This window comes from Leptosomus discolor, chromosome 21 (genome assembly GCF_034619465.1).
Source record: "Leptosomus discolor isolate bLepDis1 chromosome 21, bLepDis1.hap2, whole genome shotgun sequence".
NCBI classification, from domain to species: domain Eukaryota; kingdom Metazoa; phylum Chordata; class Aves; order Leptosomiformes; family Leptosomidae; genus Leptosomus; species Leptosomus discolor.
The window spans coordinates 2,210,839-2,228,191 of NC_141411.1; the positions used below are offsets into that span (position 1 = coordinate 2,210,839).

At 52.0% G+C, this 17,353-nt stretch overlaps 2 protein-coding genes across 2 annotated transcripts; both read left to right on the forward strand.

Annotated features, from left to right (window-relative positions):
- The first annotated feature begins 249 nt into the window (after nt 1-249).
- YOD1 (YOD1 deubiquitinase) lies at nt 250-4,154 on the forward strand. The gene is made up of 2 exons (XM_086476474.1): nt 250-457; nt 963-4,154. Exons 1-2 carry the CDS (start codon nt 250-252, stop codon nt 1,667-1,669), a joined length of 915 nt encoding a protein of 304 aa, XP_086332600.1. The 3' UTR covers nt 1,670-4,154.
- A 5,214-nt stretch (nt 4,155-9,368) lies between these two features.
- Nucleotides 9,369-15,850, forward strand: C21H1orf116 (chromosome 21 C1orf116 homolog). Its single transcript, XM_086476673.1, has 4 exons — nt 9,369-9,398; nt 12,427-12,557; nt 13,938-14,115; nt 14,652-15,850. The coding sequence occupies exons 2-4, from the start codon at nt 12,471-12,473 to the stop codon at nt 15,848-15,850; spliced, it is 1,464 nt and encodes a 487-aa protein (XP_086332799.1). The 5' UTR covers nt 9,369-9,398; nt 12,427-12,470.
- Nucleotides 15,851-17,353: the final 1,503 nt, after the last annotated feature.

Here is a 17,353-nt window from a genome sequence, read left to right on the forward strand (position 1 = left end):
CAAATCGCATGCAAATGCCACGGCGCGACGTCACGGCTGCGGGCGCGCCGCTCTGCAAACGAAATCGGCGCCCCATCGCCCCGCCCTCACCGCCGCGGGCCGGCGGCGCTCCGATTGGCTTCTCGCCGGCCAATGAGGGGGGGGCGTGGCGGGAGGTCTCGCGAGAGTAGGCGGGGCGGAAGCGGAAGCGGCGGACAGTCGGTGGTGGGGCGGCGGCGGCGGCGGCGGCGCGGGGCGGCCCCGCCGAGGATGCTGCGGCTGCGCTGCAAGGCCCGGAGCGGCACCCACCCGCTGCCCGGCCTCACGGCCCACTCCCGCCTCCGCGACATGCAGGCCGCTCTGGCCGCCCTCACCGGCGTCCCCGCCTCGGCCCAGCGCCTCCTTCTCGGATTCCCGCCGCGGAGCCTGGACCTCAGCGATGGCGAGCGGCGGCTCGGCGACCTCGGCATCCACTCGGGTGAGGGCCGGGCCGGCGCCCTAGGCCTGCGCGGTGAGGGGCGGGTACCGGCGCCGGCGCTTTATGGCCTCTGCTGCCCCGCCGGCTGCAATTACCTTAATTAGCAGAGGCTGCGGCCCAGCACGCCCCTCCTCAGCCGGCTGTCGGGCCGGTTCCTCCTCCCGGGGGTGGCTGTCAACACCCGGCTCGGGAGTGCTTCCTGCTGGCCGGTGAGGCCGGTGGTGGTTTTGCCCGCGTCCCGAGGGGTCCGGAGATAAAAGCGTGGGGGTCCCGCGGGGCTGGCAGGGGACGGGGACCCGGGACACGGCAGGTGAGTACGGGGAGCTGCGGTGCTGCCGGCTGCTTCGGCTGAGGCTGTTTGCTGGCAGGTACCGGGCTACCGGGGACAGCCAGCGCGATCCTTAATGACAACAACAACAACGCGACCGCGATCTTCTGGTTTAGGGGCATCTTTAACTCCCGTCCGCGTGTTTCTCTCAATTCTTCCTCCTTCTGTGTCTGACAGGCGACACTCTCATCGTTGAAGAGGATACGACCCACCCCAAGGCTGACTCGCCCGTAGTTGCAAAAAGAACGATGCCCAACTCGGTGAGGGAAACGGTGCCTGTGCTTGCCAGGAGGGTGGTCCCGGCAGATAACTCCTGTCTCTTCACCAGCGTCTACTACGTGGTGGAGGGAGGCGTTTACGACCCGGGTTGCGCTCCTGAGATGCGCAGCCTTATAGCCCAGATAGTAGCAAGCGATCCCGAGTCTTACTGTGAGGCAGTTCTAGGGAAAACGAACAGGGAGTATTGTGACTGGATCAGAAGGGAAGAGACCTGGGGAGGAGCCATCGAAGTGTCCATTTTATCCAAATTTTACCAGTGCGAAATCTGTGTGGTGGACACACAGACAGTCAGGATCGACCGTTTTGGGGAAGATGCCGGTTACACGAAGCGGGTCCTTTTGATTTACGATGGGATTCATTACGATCCACTCGAGCGTAAAATCCCCGACTCGGACGTTCCTCCCCAGACCATTTTCTCCACGACTGATGATGTTGTTCTTGCACAAGCGTTGGAGTTGGCGGATGAAGCCAGGCGGAAGAGGCAGTTTACCGACGTGAATCACTTTACGCTGAGGTGCATGGTGTGCCAGAAGGGACTGACGGGACAAGTGGAAGCCAGAGAGCATGCCAAGGAGACTGGACACACCAACTTCGGAGAAGTGTGACGTCTGCATGAGGATGGTTACATCGACTACCTCACCGATCCAGAATAAGATTCTGGGTTTCCAGATAAGCTGTATGTAATCATAAAATTCCGTTCACGAAGCTTGAAGAGCATATTAACTTCATGGTGGCCAAGACGCACAGGTTTGTTACGCGTAGGGACTTTTCCAGCGGATTTGAAATAGGTATATCTTCTCGCATGCTAATTTATAGTACTCCGGCAGGTGGTATACACCGGCAGCTACAAGGTGATTTCTGGAATAATCTGAAATAGTCACGTACCTTTGTGTGCGTGGTGTGAGCGGACACACAAAATCAGGCCTGTTCAACTCTAGCGTAAAACCCAGCCTCTAAATTGCTGAATTAATCTCTCTGTGTTGTGTTTTCAGAGTAATTAAATTAACCTCAGCATTGGGGAAACACAACGTATCAGCATTACTTGTACTGGGCTTAATTAGAATCTGCCCGTACAAGCAGTTCTTGCAGGAAAAACTGCTCGTTTGGTGCAGGATGTTTAATGGGAAAAGTATTTCCAGAGCTGCCCTATACCATGATACCATCGGAAGTAGACTGTATTGTTTGTGTGAAGTCATGGCTTTAGAGAAAGAAATGGCCTCTAAGCTTTAAGATAGCCTTCTTTAAATTAACGAGTAGGTGGTTAAGTGTTGAATAAACTTATTAATCCTCTGTAGGTAGTTTTTAGTTGCTTGAAAAATAACTATCAACCCCCCCCCCCCAGTGTTTACACTGCATCAGGACATAGGCGTGTTTCTTGAGTACTTTGGATTCTTCTTCATAATAGTATCTGAAATTCTGGCAAGAGGGAAATACTGTAGTTAGGGAAGTGACTTAGTTTGCATCTGGTAAATACGTTTAAGCAATCTTTACTTGGGTATAGCCCACCTCAAGGCCACAGTGTTACTAAGCCGTACCAGATTCCAAATACTGTAAATGAGCACTTTAAGGTCTAGTTCTCACTCTTTGCCAGTAAAAGGTTTTGCCCTTTTTAGAAGGACAGGAGTGCAAAGCCAGAAGGGAGGCTTGAAGTTTCTTCATCTGCATTCTGCCTTAACGTGTTTGATTTGTCACCGATGACTGTTCAGTAGCAAGACTCTAATTCTGATAATGAAGGGTGCAGTTCCATTGTCAGAACAAAATAAGCTGCGTAAACTGCCCCACTTCTCGTACTGTTTGGAATCAGGGAAGTTGAAATTGGTTTAATATACCTTACCTCGCAGCGGGGAAGTGCTTTTGAGGTCTTTTAAAAAGGTGCTGTAAAGGTGCATATTACTGAAAGGGATTTTTATTTTCTTTTGAAATGCCTGCAACACGTACTTGTTTTATTGAATTCTGAAATATTCTTAGCCTGCTCTTCTTCTGTTACTCTGCTTTGAGTTACCCGCCTTGCACTATCACAAATGGGGAGCAAGAACGTGCGTCTTCGGACTGAGGCAGAAATAAAACCGCTTTCCAAGTGGAACCTAAGATCTAGTTTTAAAGGCCTCCAGTCGTGAAGGCATCGGGCTAAACTGCTGGTGCAGCAAAAGCTTCTTTTCTATAAAAAGCACGTTTTGCTGAAGCTCTCAGCAGAGGCTCCCGGCTGGACCTGGAAATACGGGAGGGTCTTGCTGGGGAAGGAACATAATTACATAAGTGCTTTGCTGAACCGAGGTGTGACTAATTAAGTATAAAGAATAGAGTCACCAAGAGCACGATGGACCAGGTTTCTTCTTAATTCAGTATTAAAATACACATTAGCACTGTTGGGAGTTTCCTACAGAAAGCCACTCAGCTCCCAGCGTTAAACCCCACTTTGCTTTTAGCCTGTCAATAGGAAAAAAAAAATAAAAACCCAAACCCCACAACATTACCACCAGCCCTCTAGAAGCTGATGCTTATAAACCTACAGAAATACCTGACAGTGGAAAGGAACTTGAAGATTACACTGTGTTATAACTACTTGAGATGAAATACTGTCTAGGAACGAGACCAAGAGACTGTCGATCCTAAGTTGTGTTCTCAGCTTTCACACTGCAGCGGTGAGACGCCTTGGACAAGGAGCGGGTCCTCACCATGTGCCATCTGTGAAACGGACGTAATCCCTACCTCAGAGAGGTGCACGAGGGGACTGGCGCCGGGTGGCTTTGAAACAGAAGTGGAAGGTAGATATTTATTGTATGCCATGTTTGCGAACGCATTGACTTTGGGGAGCAACACTTAGATTTTAGCTTTGTATCCTGGATGGATTTCTGAAAGTGTGTAAAAAAAAAAAAAAACCAAATAATATTTTTTTGGCATTTCTCAGTTGCAGTATTTTTAAAATTCGCTTTATTTAATCCAGAGTGTTTAGCTTTGCTGTATCACGTTTGCATTGGAAATCTGCCATTGGAGAATTGGTTCCATTTGAGGGAGATGTGTCAGTATCACTGCTTGGCTGTTTGCTTTCGTTGCCTAGAAAATAAAATCTCTTTGGTTAAAAAATGTCAACTGAACTGCTGCAATTCATCTTTGTAAGAGCTGATGCTGTTAACACGCTGGCAGACTTTCAAAGAACAAGTAACCTGTGGTACTGACCCCGAGTCGGAAAAGGATGTGCTTCTCCTAAACTCTCCTGAACAGAAGGTATCTGCGGGATTTAAAATGTAAGACGGGGATAATTTAAAGTGCAACTCCCGTTCTGAAGTGTTGTAAATGTTAGGGTTTGGGTTTTAGTACCTTTTTATCAGTGTTTCCCTGCCCCTAAAGATACAGTTAAGGAGTTACTACGAAAATGGTACTAGTGGGATGAACTTGCGAACATCACTAGTACATTTGCACTGAACTGTTATTAATTGTACACCGAGGTGTTAATTACAGGTATTTTAGAATAGAGGTGTGGGACGTGGGCTGCGGCACTGCCGGGGACGTGTCACCGCCCAGACCAGTGCAGAAAGCCTCTTGGATATGGGCTTGTCTCCTTACCCTCGCTCCTACTCCCGTACACGTTTAAAATAAGCATTAAATTCCTTGCTGAAAGCTTCAGCGCAGAGGTCAGGCCCTAAATGGGCCCTGGACACAGAGACATGGCTGCCTCGGAGGTTTGCTCGCTGAAGGCCGGGTGATCGCTATCGTTTTACCCATCTCTGTGCTTCTGGAGCTTCAGTTACAGAAAGAATTTGCATCCCTGGTGCCCGTCTGGCCGTTTCACCGGCACTAAACGCCGCCTTTAACCGAAGAAGAGCCTGATGCGCTGTAATCGTGTGGCCTTTCACAAACGTGGTGCAGGAAGGGAACACCTTAGCTCCTGGTTGTAACCACGCTTTAAAAGCTCGTCCCAGTTTAAGGTGCTGAGCAAGGGCTTTGACCGGCGCAGCAGCGCGTGTTCCCATCGCAGCGACACCGAGTCTCGGCAGCGGCGTCACGCGGCGGGACGGCGTCCCGGTGCGCGCGTCATCCGTGCAGCGCAGCGGCTGTAACGTTTGTCCTTAAGCACATGAATTGCCAAAATGGTTGGTGCCCCAATAAACGTGAGCAATGCGTGTGCACTCGTGCAGCGTCGTCTGTGCCTCAGTGCTTGAATTTCAGGTGCGTGCTCTGTTCGCTCTTGCTCCCCGGTGCATTTCCTCGCTCTTCACGCGGCCTTTGAGCAGTTGGCGTCTGCTTTCCCTCCGTCTCGCTCCCTTTTTTCCTTGACTCCTGAGTCAGTCACGGCGAGAGGGTCGTGGACGTGCAGCCTGGTCAGGGTGAAGCTTCTTCACTTGCAACTTGTCCAACAATAACTTTTTTTAATAGTGAAATATTTCCCCTGTGTAATTAGTGTCAGGTACCAAGAGGAACAACTGTCATGAGCGTTTTACGTACCTCCAGAATCTTTGATGCACTTAAATATGTAGATCATTGTCAGACAGACTTCAGGAAGACTCAGGCTCAATAGCACATGTGTCTACGTTGTGGATGCAATTGCCTGAAAGACCGGTCTCGGGAGTAAAGCAGCGACATTCAGACATTTCTGAAGGATGAACTTAATTCCTTAGTTCTGGATAAACTTAGATAAAAAGAGCAGTTGCTGGGGAGAGGACTGAGAAAAGGAACATCTTGTAACACAGATGCTACAGAATCAGTATCTTAAATCTGCACCTTTTCACGCGCACGGTCACAGCGGAGGCCGTTGTGACAGTTTGGGAACAGCGTCTCCTGCACCCATCCTGCTTTTTCTAGAGCCTTGTACCAGAATATAACAGTGCTATGACTGGGATCTGCCCTGGGGCAGCACAGCCCCGCACAGGAACACAGAGTTCATTTTCATCAACATTTTTGACCTAAGCAGCGTTATCGGTTTGCCTCTCTTTTGAGAAAGAGGGAGGAGGGGTTGGGCACGAATGAGAAAATGCGGAATTTCTCTGCTGACTGCCTTAAACACAGAAATCCTCCTATCGATGGAGTTTCTGAGAAATCAGACCGACCCACAACTGCTGAAGCGCCCGCGTTCGGCAGATTTCGCTGCCCACAGCCCGGGCAGCACCGGAGAGCGGCTCTGGCTCCTGCCCCGCGCGAACCACCCGTGGGCAAGCCCTGCAAACCTCTCCCTCGCAGGGAAACTCTTTAATAAGAGGAGCAAAGAATTTTCAGCTTGTTGTTTGAAAAATCACAGCTCCTTGTCGTACAAATTAAACGTCTGCCTGCATTTTAAATCAAACTACCCGCCCAGTTGTAAAACTGCCATCAGGTTTTGCTCTGCTCGGGACTGGGCAGAACCACGTGACTTCAAATTGGCTGAAATCAATAATTGTTTTTTTCACTCTGAGTCTGAGCACCAGAATGCTTTAACGAAAGAATGCAATAGGGGGGAGGGTAGCAAAACCAGGCTGTCCAAGAGCGCAGTGCCTATTATTTTTAATTAAAACCTTGGGGAAAATGTTGGGAACTGTATTATACCTTGAGAGCTGACTCCTTAATTCTGAGGTAGAGTTAATGCTAACCAAGCACCTCCATCTCTACCTCTTTTCTGTGAGATGGGGATGATAATAAATAGGGTTCCTTGCTCAGTTCACAGCCATATTAAGATTTAGTTATTTCTCTAAACTGCTGTGTAATACCAGGTATTAACTACCTAGTACTTCCCATAAGTGATTTGTCAGCATACACACTGCCCATACAATTTGGTCTAAGAAAAGCATCCAGCAGTCCTACAGAGACAAATAAACATGGTTACGTTGACAGGTGTCTTATCGGTGATGCCGTATGGATGCGTTTCCTTCAGGGCCAGGGCTGAATCATTTGTGTTCTTCTGTTTATGAACAGGGTGAGGCACAACGGGTCTGTTAACATGCCAAAGTCCTTTCACAGCTTTGTATAGTTCTCTCTGCATCATTTGACTACTGGCATATGCTTCATGCCATCTACGTGAAACCACGCTTTGTTTTGGGTTGTAGCTATTTATATTCGTTGGGGGAAGAGGAGTGTGGAAAAAGAGCAGGTTCTTTCCAGGCGTCTGATTCAGAGAAGCTCAAGACTTCTCTTAATGGGCCGTGACATCTTCCCGAGCTGCACAGAGCGCTGCGGGCAGGCAGCTCCACCTGGGTTCTTGCAGATTTAAGGCCTTGCGCTGCCGGCACGGTGCTCTCGGGACCCGCTTGCCCTGTGCTGGAATGGCTGCTTGTACACTAAGAAAATAGCTCTGGGTTTGATGTGCTCCCTCTCTTAAAGCAGGCTCAGAACTAAGCGCAACTTGACTAAACCCAGCGTGAATCTGACTCTGCTTACGTTGCTGCACCCTCCAGCACGACACCGGATCACGCTTCCAGAAGCGCTTGCCCCGAGTCCCGCGCTCGGCTCTGTTGCAACGCTCGGGCAGCGGCTGAGGCTCGTGCTGCCGCTCCGAATGTGCCACGTTTGCATCTCTTACCTCTGCTGCGGGCCGGCGTGGGAGAGCGGGGCTGGCTGGGGCTCCCAGAAGCCTCTGGCGGGTCCATTTGCTCTTCAGCACCCGTCTCCCTTTCGCAACGCTGCACAGCTGGGGCTCAGCAACGCTGGGGGGAACCTCTGTGCTTCCTGGCTCATCTGCTTTCTCTTCGTGGCTTTAAATAGCTCGTGTTTCAACTTCCCTGTTCTGTGTAGCAGGGAACACACATTGCAACACAACCTTTTTCTAAAAAAAAAAAAATAATAAAATAAAATGTTGAAGCATAAAAACTTGAATAAATCTGGTGGCTGTGTCACTTCTAGAAGTTTGCTGCAGGGTTGCTGCTTGGGTGTTTATAGCTAATCAGTGAGGAGCCCCTTGCAGAGCAGATACAAGTCTATGCTGAGGGGGTGTGTGTGGGAACAGTGGCCTAAGCATTGTTTATCAGAGAGAAGAGCTGCAGTTTTAACAGGAAAGCCCAAAGTCGGGGTAATAACGAGTCACTGCAGTTCTTTCAGCTGCTCCTGCAGCACCACCTGGGCAGATCGGGTGCTGGGGGTCAGCGTCACCCCGTACAGCACAGGGCGCTGCAGATGGGATAACCGGGCTCTTCTTTACCTTCTCCCCAGAGAGAGGCAGCAGAGGTACCCTCGTCCACGGAGGAGAGTGCCCCGGCAGCAGTTTCTGAGGAGGTGTCAGTGTGAGCGAGGGAGGCAGCTGAGGTGAAGAGGAGTGCGATGGGTGTCCCGGGGGCTTTAGCCTCACCCAAGCTCTAGGACTTGACCTCAAGCTGCCCAGCAAGGACGAAAGAATTTCCAGCATTAGAGAGACGGGGAGTGAACCTGCGGAGGGGCTCAATGCCTGCAGGGAACGATGCCAGGAGGGGGGAGCTGCAGCTGGGCAGGACGTGCAGAATGAGCCCCAGAGCTGCGCACGACCTGGGCACCCCCCTCTCTAGCACGTCAGTAAAGCTTAGGGGTGACGCTTCCCTTCCAAAACGGCTTTTCACCCGTCTTTACAAGAGTCTCCTCGCAGCGTGCAGCAGCAGGCGGTAAACTTCTGGTCTCCGGGAAAACTTTGGTGATATGCAAGTACATACCTGCCCCAGCAATAATCTGTGTTTTTAGACCGAGAAGGAACCGGGTCCTACCCTGAGCGGAGGCACCTCGTGCACAAAACCACCCGAGAGAATAAACCTGTTGTTGGGTAACGCGCTCAGCGGCACACGGCGCAAACGCCCAGCGAAGGGTTTAATTACTGTGTACAAAGGCGCTTGGGTCAGGGCTGCGCGCTCCGCTCGGCTCCTCCGAATGTCAGCGGGCAGCAATGCGGCAGAACAGGATGTCGGATTAAGGAGTCTCCGGCGAAACCCCGTGCTGAGGACATCAGAGGACGCCAGCCAAGCCGGGAAGTGAGTGAGCTGGGTGGTACCGAGCAGAGCTGCCCGCAGCCTCCCGGGCACGGGGTGCCGGTGCTGCCGCCCGCCTCTGCCTGCGCCGCGCTGGCTCAGAGCAAAGCTGCACACGGGGACCCGGCCGCTTTGGGTCCGAACATGAAGGTGTTTTAGGCGCTTGGCCGTGCTGTGGCCCCAGCCCGGAGCGGTAGGAAAGCTGCCTTGCATGGGTGCAAGATGAATTTCTCTCGCCCCAGTGCAGCGGGCTGCAGGTGAGGGGCTGGGGGGGTCTCCTGACAGCATGTACCTGCCGAGCACCCGCGCAGCCTTATCTCCGCTGGGGAGGCGAGTTAATGTGTAACGCAGCTCTGTTTGGTTAGCCCAGAAAAGCAAAGAAGTCCTGGGATAGGCACGGCCGGGACAAGGATTTGGGCAGCGTGGAACAGCGGACGTCCTGGTAAAAAAAAAGAAAATAATAATTTAATAATCTCTATCCTTTCTCATCCTTCGCTTTCTGTCCTTTTCCTTCTGAATGGGCTGCGGGTGAGGGACGAGTGCCTCTGCCCGGGTGGGGCGTGGGGCTGCGGGTACCCGTGGGGTTACGGACCTGCTTTGCTTTGGAAGAGTAAAGTGCAGTGGAGCTGTCACGGGAGGTGGCACCAGTGAAGATGGACGAGATGGTTTGAAGGCGGTGGCGGGAGGAAAGCTGGGGAGACCCGCAGCTGCCGGCAGAGAGGCTGGGAAAACTTGTGCACAGGACAGCAAACAGCTCGGGCGGCTGCTACGTGCACTGGATTTACTTGTTTAACCAGAAGGAACCCTAGATCTGCCGCCATCGTCTGCTTTCACCCTGAGGTAGGATCCGTGCCGCTGCAGAGCAGGAGCAGCTGGGTCGGTACCTGCAAACGGTGTTTTGCTTTGGTTTGTGTTTCGGGCTGGCCAGGATGAAGCCCTTTGCCGGCAGCTGTAAGGCAGAGGGGTAGGGCTGCTCTGCCTTAGACAGCAAAACTTTCTGAAGTTCTTTGAGACTGCTGGAGAGCCGTGATAGAGCGCTTGTAGTACTACTGGGCTTAAAAGAAAGTAGCCTTCATACAAAGCAATTAGCATTAATTGCTACCCAGCACCTCATTGATGTTTGAGGGCTCAGCCAGCTTGGTAAAGGACAGTTATGGCAGCTGTCACAAAAGCTGCCCGAACTGGCCTTGTCTTTTAGGTAAAAACCAGGTTCTAAAAGCACTTTTAGTGGCAGAAGATACACAGCATTGAAAAACAGCTTTTCAAGTACCATGTCTTTTAATTAAATGCTCAGGCATATTTTTAGTTCATGGCCGAACTGCCATCTTAGTCAGCAAAAGGAAAGAACTGTAAAATCCTTCTGAATCATAAAACCTGGGATTTTACCACACTGATTTTTACCCCTTTCCCGAGCTGGATGAATGCTTTAGAGCCATAATCGCATCAGAGAACTACTGGGCAGGAAAATGAACGTCTTGTTTCTGCGTAGATCCTCTCCAGCGTCCGGGCTGAACTTTGCCTCCCCACAAGCCGGGGCTCAGCGGGTGCCAAAGCCTTGGCAGCTGCTTCATGTTTCTGCAAAGGCTCTTTGAACGAGAGCAAATGATTTCTTCCAATGGGCGGGTGACGGTGGGCATCCTCGTGGAGAAATTAGCTCTGTCAAGACCCCTAATTAGAGCTGGGCCACGCTGTTGCTCTCCTGCCCGGGGGGGCTGCCTTGCACAGCAGACGCTGGCTCCGACCGGCTGCTCCAGCTGCAGGCGTCAAGTTGGAGCAAGACTTTCATTTCCCCAGGAGGGTTTTGTTCTCTCGACTTCGTGCGGCAGGGCGGGAGGCAGCGAGGAGCATTGCAGCAATCCTGACCGAGCAGGCGGCAGTCTCTTGCTGCTTGGAAGTAGATTGATATTTCACGTTGCAAAGATTTGGGTGCACAGTAAGACTGTGTGGCTTGCAGAAGCCTAAAACCCCCCCAAACTCAGACAGTGTCTCTGCTTCCCAACAGCTAAAAGCTCTGGCTATAAAGATGTCCAAATTCAAAGAATCGAGGATATTGCTGCTCCAAACCCACCTCTTACTCAAATGTAATTTAAGCGGTAAATAATGCAAAGCTGAGACTGAAACATTAAACTCCTCCTGCATGGAAGGATTGGATCTGTCAGGGCGTGGGTGTTGAAATCTGATTTTTGCGGCATATTTCAATTACAAAGGCATTCTTTCAGGGTCTAACACTCTGAACAAGCAGCCAGTTCTGCTCACTTATCGCTTGATCTAATTCCCTGATCCTGCTACAAGAAAAAAAAAAAAGCAGCAGTGTGTTCTTGCGTGTCGCGGCCAGGTTACAGCACAAAGAGCTCCTCTGTCTCCTGACGAGCAAATCCTCTTGCGTGGGTCCGTTTGCGTTGGACGAGGCGTTTGTTTTGCCGCTCTCATTAGCCTCTGCAGCCCAGTTCTCCCAAAGAACGGGCAGTGCACGCAAAGAAAGCCCGTAATTGGCGGTGTCAGTAAATTTGGGAAGGTTAACGCTTTACATCCATAAGTAATTATGCCTTTTACAGGCTGCTCAGCCTCTCCCCGCAGGCAGCAGAGCTGTCCTTCACCCCATGAGCATAACTGGCCCCTCCGCCACCCAGGACCCTGCTCTGGGAAGGTCTCGCTGTTGGGAACCCCGACAGCAGGTTGTTTGTCAGGCAGCCACCACCACCTTCAGGTCCCATCAGTGTCGGTGGTAGGGGCTGCATCCAGAAGAGCAGCAGGGGTGCACTGCCACGAGCAGAGGGGGATGTCGGGGTGCTGCTTGCAACACCCCTGGGGCGGCTGGAGCCATGGCACATCGGTGCAGCCTGGGCACAGCCCCCAGCACTGCCCTGCTCTGCGCAAACTATGCCAGGCATGTGCCCAAACACACCCAGGTGTGCCCCAAAGGTACAGGGACACCTCCCCGCAGTCACGACACCTCCGTGGCCCCCGAGGAAGGGTGGCAGAGGAAGCTCTTTGCCAGGAGCAAGCTCCCAGCAGAGCAACGCTGTGACTAAACGGCAGCATTTCAGGTCAGCGTGTTCGGAAATCGGAGAGCACTTCAGCTGCGGGGTGCGACGGAGGGAAGAGCTCCGACGAGGGAGAGCTGGGCTGGGGCTTGCATTGGGAGGGCGTCGCTGCTGCCGAGCTCCGAGGCTGAGCTGGGCTCCCAGATTCTTCCTTACCACCTTACCCACACCTCCGAGATGATTAGATAGCCACCAACAGGAGACGGCTGTGGATGGGCGGTCCAGAGCTTACCCTGTTTCCAATTCTCATGGGGAAAACTTCAGTTCCAAGGATGCTTTAAGAAAGGCCAGCTGCCGCTTCTCCTGGAGAGCATCCACCCAGCAGCTTCACAGCCCACCTGCCCTCCCTCCAGCTGAGCCAACGTGCTTCACTGCCCCCACGGGGCTGGTCTTGCAGCTTAATGCCTCTCCTTTCTTCTGCTTCAGCCAGGACGTTGTCCCCCGTGCCGGACGCTGCGGCAGCCTGTGATATGCCTAGGAAGGAGCTGGGGATGGCTGGTTGCAACTCTGGCAGCTGTGACAGCATGGTCAGCACGGCCTCCAACCACTCACAACGGGTAAGTAACCCTGTTGCGCCCAGCCCGGGCACGGCAGGGGCTCAACTCGCTCCTCTCAGCATCTGAGGAAGAATTTTGGTCAGATCTCTGCTCAAAACCGCTCTCCATTGGTGCTTTGGAAGCACCCGGAGGCCCTGAGACAGCACCGTGCTCAGCCCAGCACAAGGACCAAATTAATTCCTGCCCCAATGCACTCCCAGACTTCCAGACCTGCCATGTGTGTGGCAGCAATCAGGAGCCTTTGCTCCTGCAAGGTCTCCTCTGGGAAACGATACAGAAAGCCCAGCGGCTCCTGCATTGCCTGAAGATGCAGAGGCAGCTAGTGCAGGCACTGGGCAGGAGGAGCCTGGCGAGCTCCCCAGTGAGGGATTAGACCAGTTGGATAACTGGGTCAGACTGGCTCCAACGAGGGTGACTTCACCTGGAAAAGACAGCAAGCTGTGCTCCTCCCGGCTGACAAGAGATTAATTTCCTAGTTAAGGCAGAGGTGAGTTTGGACCATGGGTGTAGATGTGTAATTTTTCACTATCTGTCCATTAAAGCTTGTTTGTCTCCAAACACCGATTCCAAGATTGATGGACTAATTACATCCTGTCTGACTTGGAGCATAATTGATATGTGTAAGTGCAGTGCTCAGTCCTGAACAGGTTTTCCATTTGATGTATTGCAAACCAGAACCAAACCCTCTGAAATTTATTAGGGATGGAAGAACTGGTTGCAATATTGCATGATAAAAGATTTGGTTAGGTGTCTCCCTGCAAAACAACTCCACCTGGGACAGTTTCTCCTCCATGCTTGTTGACCTGATGCACACTCCATCCTTTCCTGCACTTCAGTTTTTTCATAGTATATTGCATATGTATTTCATAATATACCACCTTGTAACTCAGCAGTTCCACAGCAATCGTATCCCATGATACTTGAAATACAACAATTAAAACAGGATTGTGCCAGGGTATGAATGAGCGAACAAGAAGAGAGACCACCCCCCACAGATAAGCCTTCAGTATTTATGATGTTTAGGCAAGCTTCTAAGATTCAACAGTGCTGATCAGTGCAGGTGTCTGCACCTATAGACCACCCATGTTACCCATCTGCTCATATTTCAAAGTCAACTAAAGAACTAAAAGGCAGAAGCCAAGTTTCCAAGTTAAGAATAACCCATCTTCTGATGCTCATAGTGAGGTCATACAAAAATAGCCTTAAGTATAGGTACACACATTATTTTTTCTAGAAGTTGTCTAGTTTTCTGTAGCTGTGAGTACTAAGTTTTGAACAGCTACTGGCCAAGTCTCCTGGCCAGGAGCTGTGACAGGTCTCCTCTTAACTGCCTTAATACACCTTTGTCTCCTGCCTGCACTGCTTTTTCTCTTTTTTCAGAGTGATAACAGTTATGACTACTTATCTGTGGAAGAGAAAGAGTGTTTGATGTTCTTAGAAGAAACTATTGGCTCACTGGATGCAGAAGCAGACAGCGGGGTCTCTACTGATGAGACTGACTATGTGGAGCCCTCCAAGGTGCCTGGGACGTGGCTGAAGAGAGACGCCCTTCCCCAGGGTAAGCTGGAAATCCCTGCTCCAGCCCTTGGCTGCAAAGGGACCTTCTCGCTGGGGTGCCTTCCCTGGGCAGGCAGGGAAGGGGCATTGCCCCAGTTTTATGAGTGTGGTGAGCTAAAGCCAGCTTGTTTTCGTCCCTCCACGGTGAGTGGTGGCTGTAGGCAGCGAGATAGGCAGGGCACCAACTGCATCTTCCCAGTTCTCTCGTCCAGGAGCTGCAGGCAGCTGTCGAGCAAGGTCAGCAGAACTGCAGGGCAGAGCATCTTTGCTCACGCTCCCAACAGGCCTACACAGATCAACAAGGCTCCTCATCCACCACGTGCTTTGCCAAATCCAAAGTATCTGACTTCCTTAGCAGTGACTGGAGTCAGTGACTTTCTGGCACATTAGCTGAAGTCAGGGTAAACTCTCTGGGCGCAAGTGCTCTGCCGTGGCTGCCCTGGCTTCGCAGGCGCGAAGGAGCGTGTTCTGCAAACAGGACGGTGTCCTGTGTCCGTCGGCGGAACGGTGCGTGACTTCATCTCTCTCTTTGCCTAGATTTGGAAAACGGGGCTCCCCCTCCAAGTGTAGGCCAGCAGCGTGCAGCTGAACAGAAGAGCGGTAAGAGCATCTCTGCCTTCTCAAGCTCGGCTCCAGCGGCAGTCCCAAGCCCAGGCTATTGCAGTCTTCCAAGGAACATCACTGTAGCAAACGGAGCTTCCAACAGCAAAGCGACTGTCCGCACGGTGGAGGACCCAATAGCTAAATCTTTGCAGGAGATGACCAAGGAGCACAGGCTTGACCAAGCCAACATGAGAAGCCAGATGAAGTCCCTGGGATCTTTGATTATCCAGCCTCCAGATCCCTTCCAGGATGACCTGGTGAGCCACGAGTGGTTACGTAGCAATCGCTCAGATGCCAAGAGTAAAACAGCCAAGGAGACTAAGACTTGGACTTCAGGGGGCCAGCCAGAGAAATCCATATTGGAAGAGGCCCCTCAGGACCCAGATGCCAAGCGTGGGCCTCCAACTGCACCCAAGCCAAGAAAACTGCCACCAAATATTATCCTGAAAACCAGCAAAACCAGCCCAGTGCCCCTTGCCACAGAGCCCAGCCAGAAGGTAAAAGCACTGCCTCCATCCTCGGCCGGCTCTCACCCCAGCTCTGCCAGCGACACCGCTGCTGAAAAGGCAAATCCAGGGCACCTTGACCCCAAGGAGAGGGAGAAAGCCCGGCGGGAGGCATTGGAGAAGCTTGGACTGTCACAGGACAAGAGGGAGCCCAGCGCTCACCTGCATCCCCAACCAAGGGAGATGCCATTCCCCGTCCCTGGGGAGCCCGAGGCACACTGTGGGGCAGTGGAGAGGTCGGTGCCGGGTATCCGGCAGATGACCTTCAAATCCAACACCCTGGAGCGCTCCGGCGTGGGGCTAAGCAGCTACATGGCCAGCGCCAAGGAGCAGAGCGTCAAGACCAGCAGCTCCTTGGGCAAGATGTCCTTCATCGAGCGGCTTGCCCCCAGCTTCCTCAGGAGCAGCCGCCCACGGCCGGCGTCCCTTGGGGCGGGGAAGGACTTTGCTGGTCTGAAGGAGCCTGGGCAGGTGGAGCAGGAGAAGAGCAGCAAGCGGCGATCCCACCCGCTGCAGAGCTTCCCCAGGCCGCCCCGCTCCTGCGTCAGCGTGAAGATTTCCCCCAAGGGCGCGACCGATGAGAACCGGCGAGAGGCACTGAAGAAGCTCGGTCTGCTGAAGGAATAGCTCTGCGGGTGGCGGGGCTGCTGAAAAGGGGGCTTTTCACCCCAGATCCAGGTGCCTTCACTGCCCGTCCTTGGGTAGCACAACCATAAGCATCTTCTGCTGTGATCTCCTGCCCCAGCACCTTGAGAGGGGTACCACAAGGGGTATTCAGAGCTTCACACCAAATAAAATAACCTCACATGTACATAGTATTTTGTTTATAGCGAGTGTACATGAGCTATTTATATAAAGCATCACTCAGCAGGTGGATGGGGCGGATTCTCCTACAAGGTCTTTAACGCATCGAAACAGGGAAGCCATGGAATTGGGGGTTTGGCTTATTTGAAAGGGGTTGCCTGTGGATAAAGCCTCTTTGGGAAGAACTGCAAGACTCTGATGCTCCTTTAGGATTTTATAGTTTGTTTGGGGTTTTTTTTTATTAATTTTATCAAAGCCTCTGAGGCCTGAGCACTCACCTGCCCCATGCAAGTGCCTCCCAAAAGCCACCATTGCCACATACAAAACTGTCGGACCAAGGGGCACTGGAGGGGGCTCACCAGCACTCCCCCATGCACGAGTGCTCCTTGTGCAGTGCCTGCAGGCGAGAGGCGGGATGGCTGCACCTCCTCTGCTAGACTGCTCTCACATCCAGCCCTGACAGCCTGGACATAGCACTTAGAAGACGCACGATCATCTACGTTCATCATGAAGTGACAGTCAAGAAGCAACAGACTCTATGTTTGTTGCCCAAAATATGAGAGATGCGAGCCCGAGACAACACCATTTCATTCCCTTTCAAATTCTCCTTGCATCTTTCAGGCCCAGCCGATGCTGTCGACATTTATGCTGCACACCTTTACAACAAAGGTGGTTTATTTCTGTAATAAACTTGTATATGATCAGAAAATGACTGTGTAGTACAGATTTATGTTGCAGTCAAAGCTCTGGTAAAGCTAATAATGAGTTTTAACCTTCAGTATGTCTTGACTTGAGGAGTGTGACCCAGGCAGCAGCCAGACATTGCAAATGTTGAGGTCTGAACCAGAGACTTGGACCACCTGCAACCCGGGACCCACATGAGATGGGATTTTGTGTAAGTGCTTCCAGCCCAATAAGCAGATGCAAAGCCTTCCACAGCTCTGCCAGACTGGGAACAGGTGACATGGGACCTGCCACTGCTCCAGCTGATCCCTTCCAACCCGCACCATCTCCTGGGTCTGTGGGGACATCTCCCACAGCAGTGTTAGTCAAAAAGCCACTCTAACACCTTAGCTTGAAAGCATCACTATTTCCTTCACCAAAAGTTTCTTCCATGCAGTCCTGGCTTTCAGTGTTGGACATCTAGGGACCGTCCCTGCTAATAAACCAAGTGCCTTTGTTCCTAACAGGCAATTTAATTTCAAAACTAATGTAGGCTTTCCTTAGAGAGGGGCTGACCCGTGGAGGCAATTGCACTAAACGATTTACTGACATTAATTAACTGCTTACAGCATTAAGGTAAAGTTGCACTCAATCGTTTTCATC

Coding starts and splice junctions, on each gene's coding strand:
- YOD1 (XM_086476474.1), top strand. CDS start 250: ATGCTGCGGCTGCGCTGCAAGGCCCGGAGCGGCACCCACCCGCTGCCC. Junction 458..962: donor CGACCTCGGCATCCACTCGG/GTGAGGGCCGGG, acceptor TGTGTCTGACAG/GCGACACTCTCATCGTTGAA.
- C21H1orf116 (XM_086476673.1), top strand. CDS start 12,471: ATGCCTAGGAAGGAGCTGGGGATGGCTGGTTGCAACTCTGGCAGCTGT. Junction 12,558..13,937: donor CCTCCAACCACTCACAACGG/GTAAGTAACCCT, acceptor CTCTTTTTTCAG/AGTGATAACAGTTATGACTA. Junction 14,116..14,651: donor GAGAGACGCCCTTCCCCAGG/GTAAGCTGGAAA, acceptor CTCTTTGCCTAG/ATTTGGAAAACGGGGCTCCC.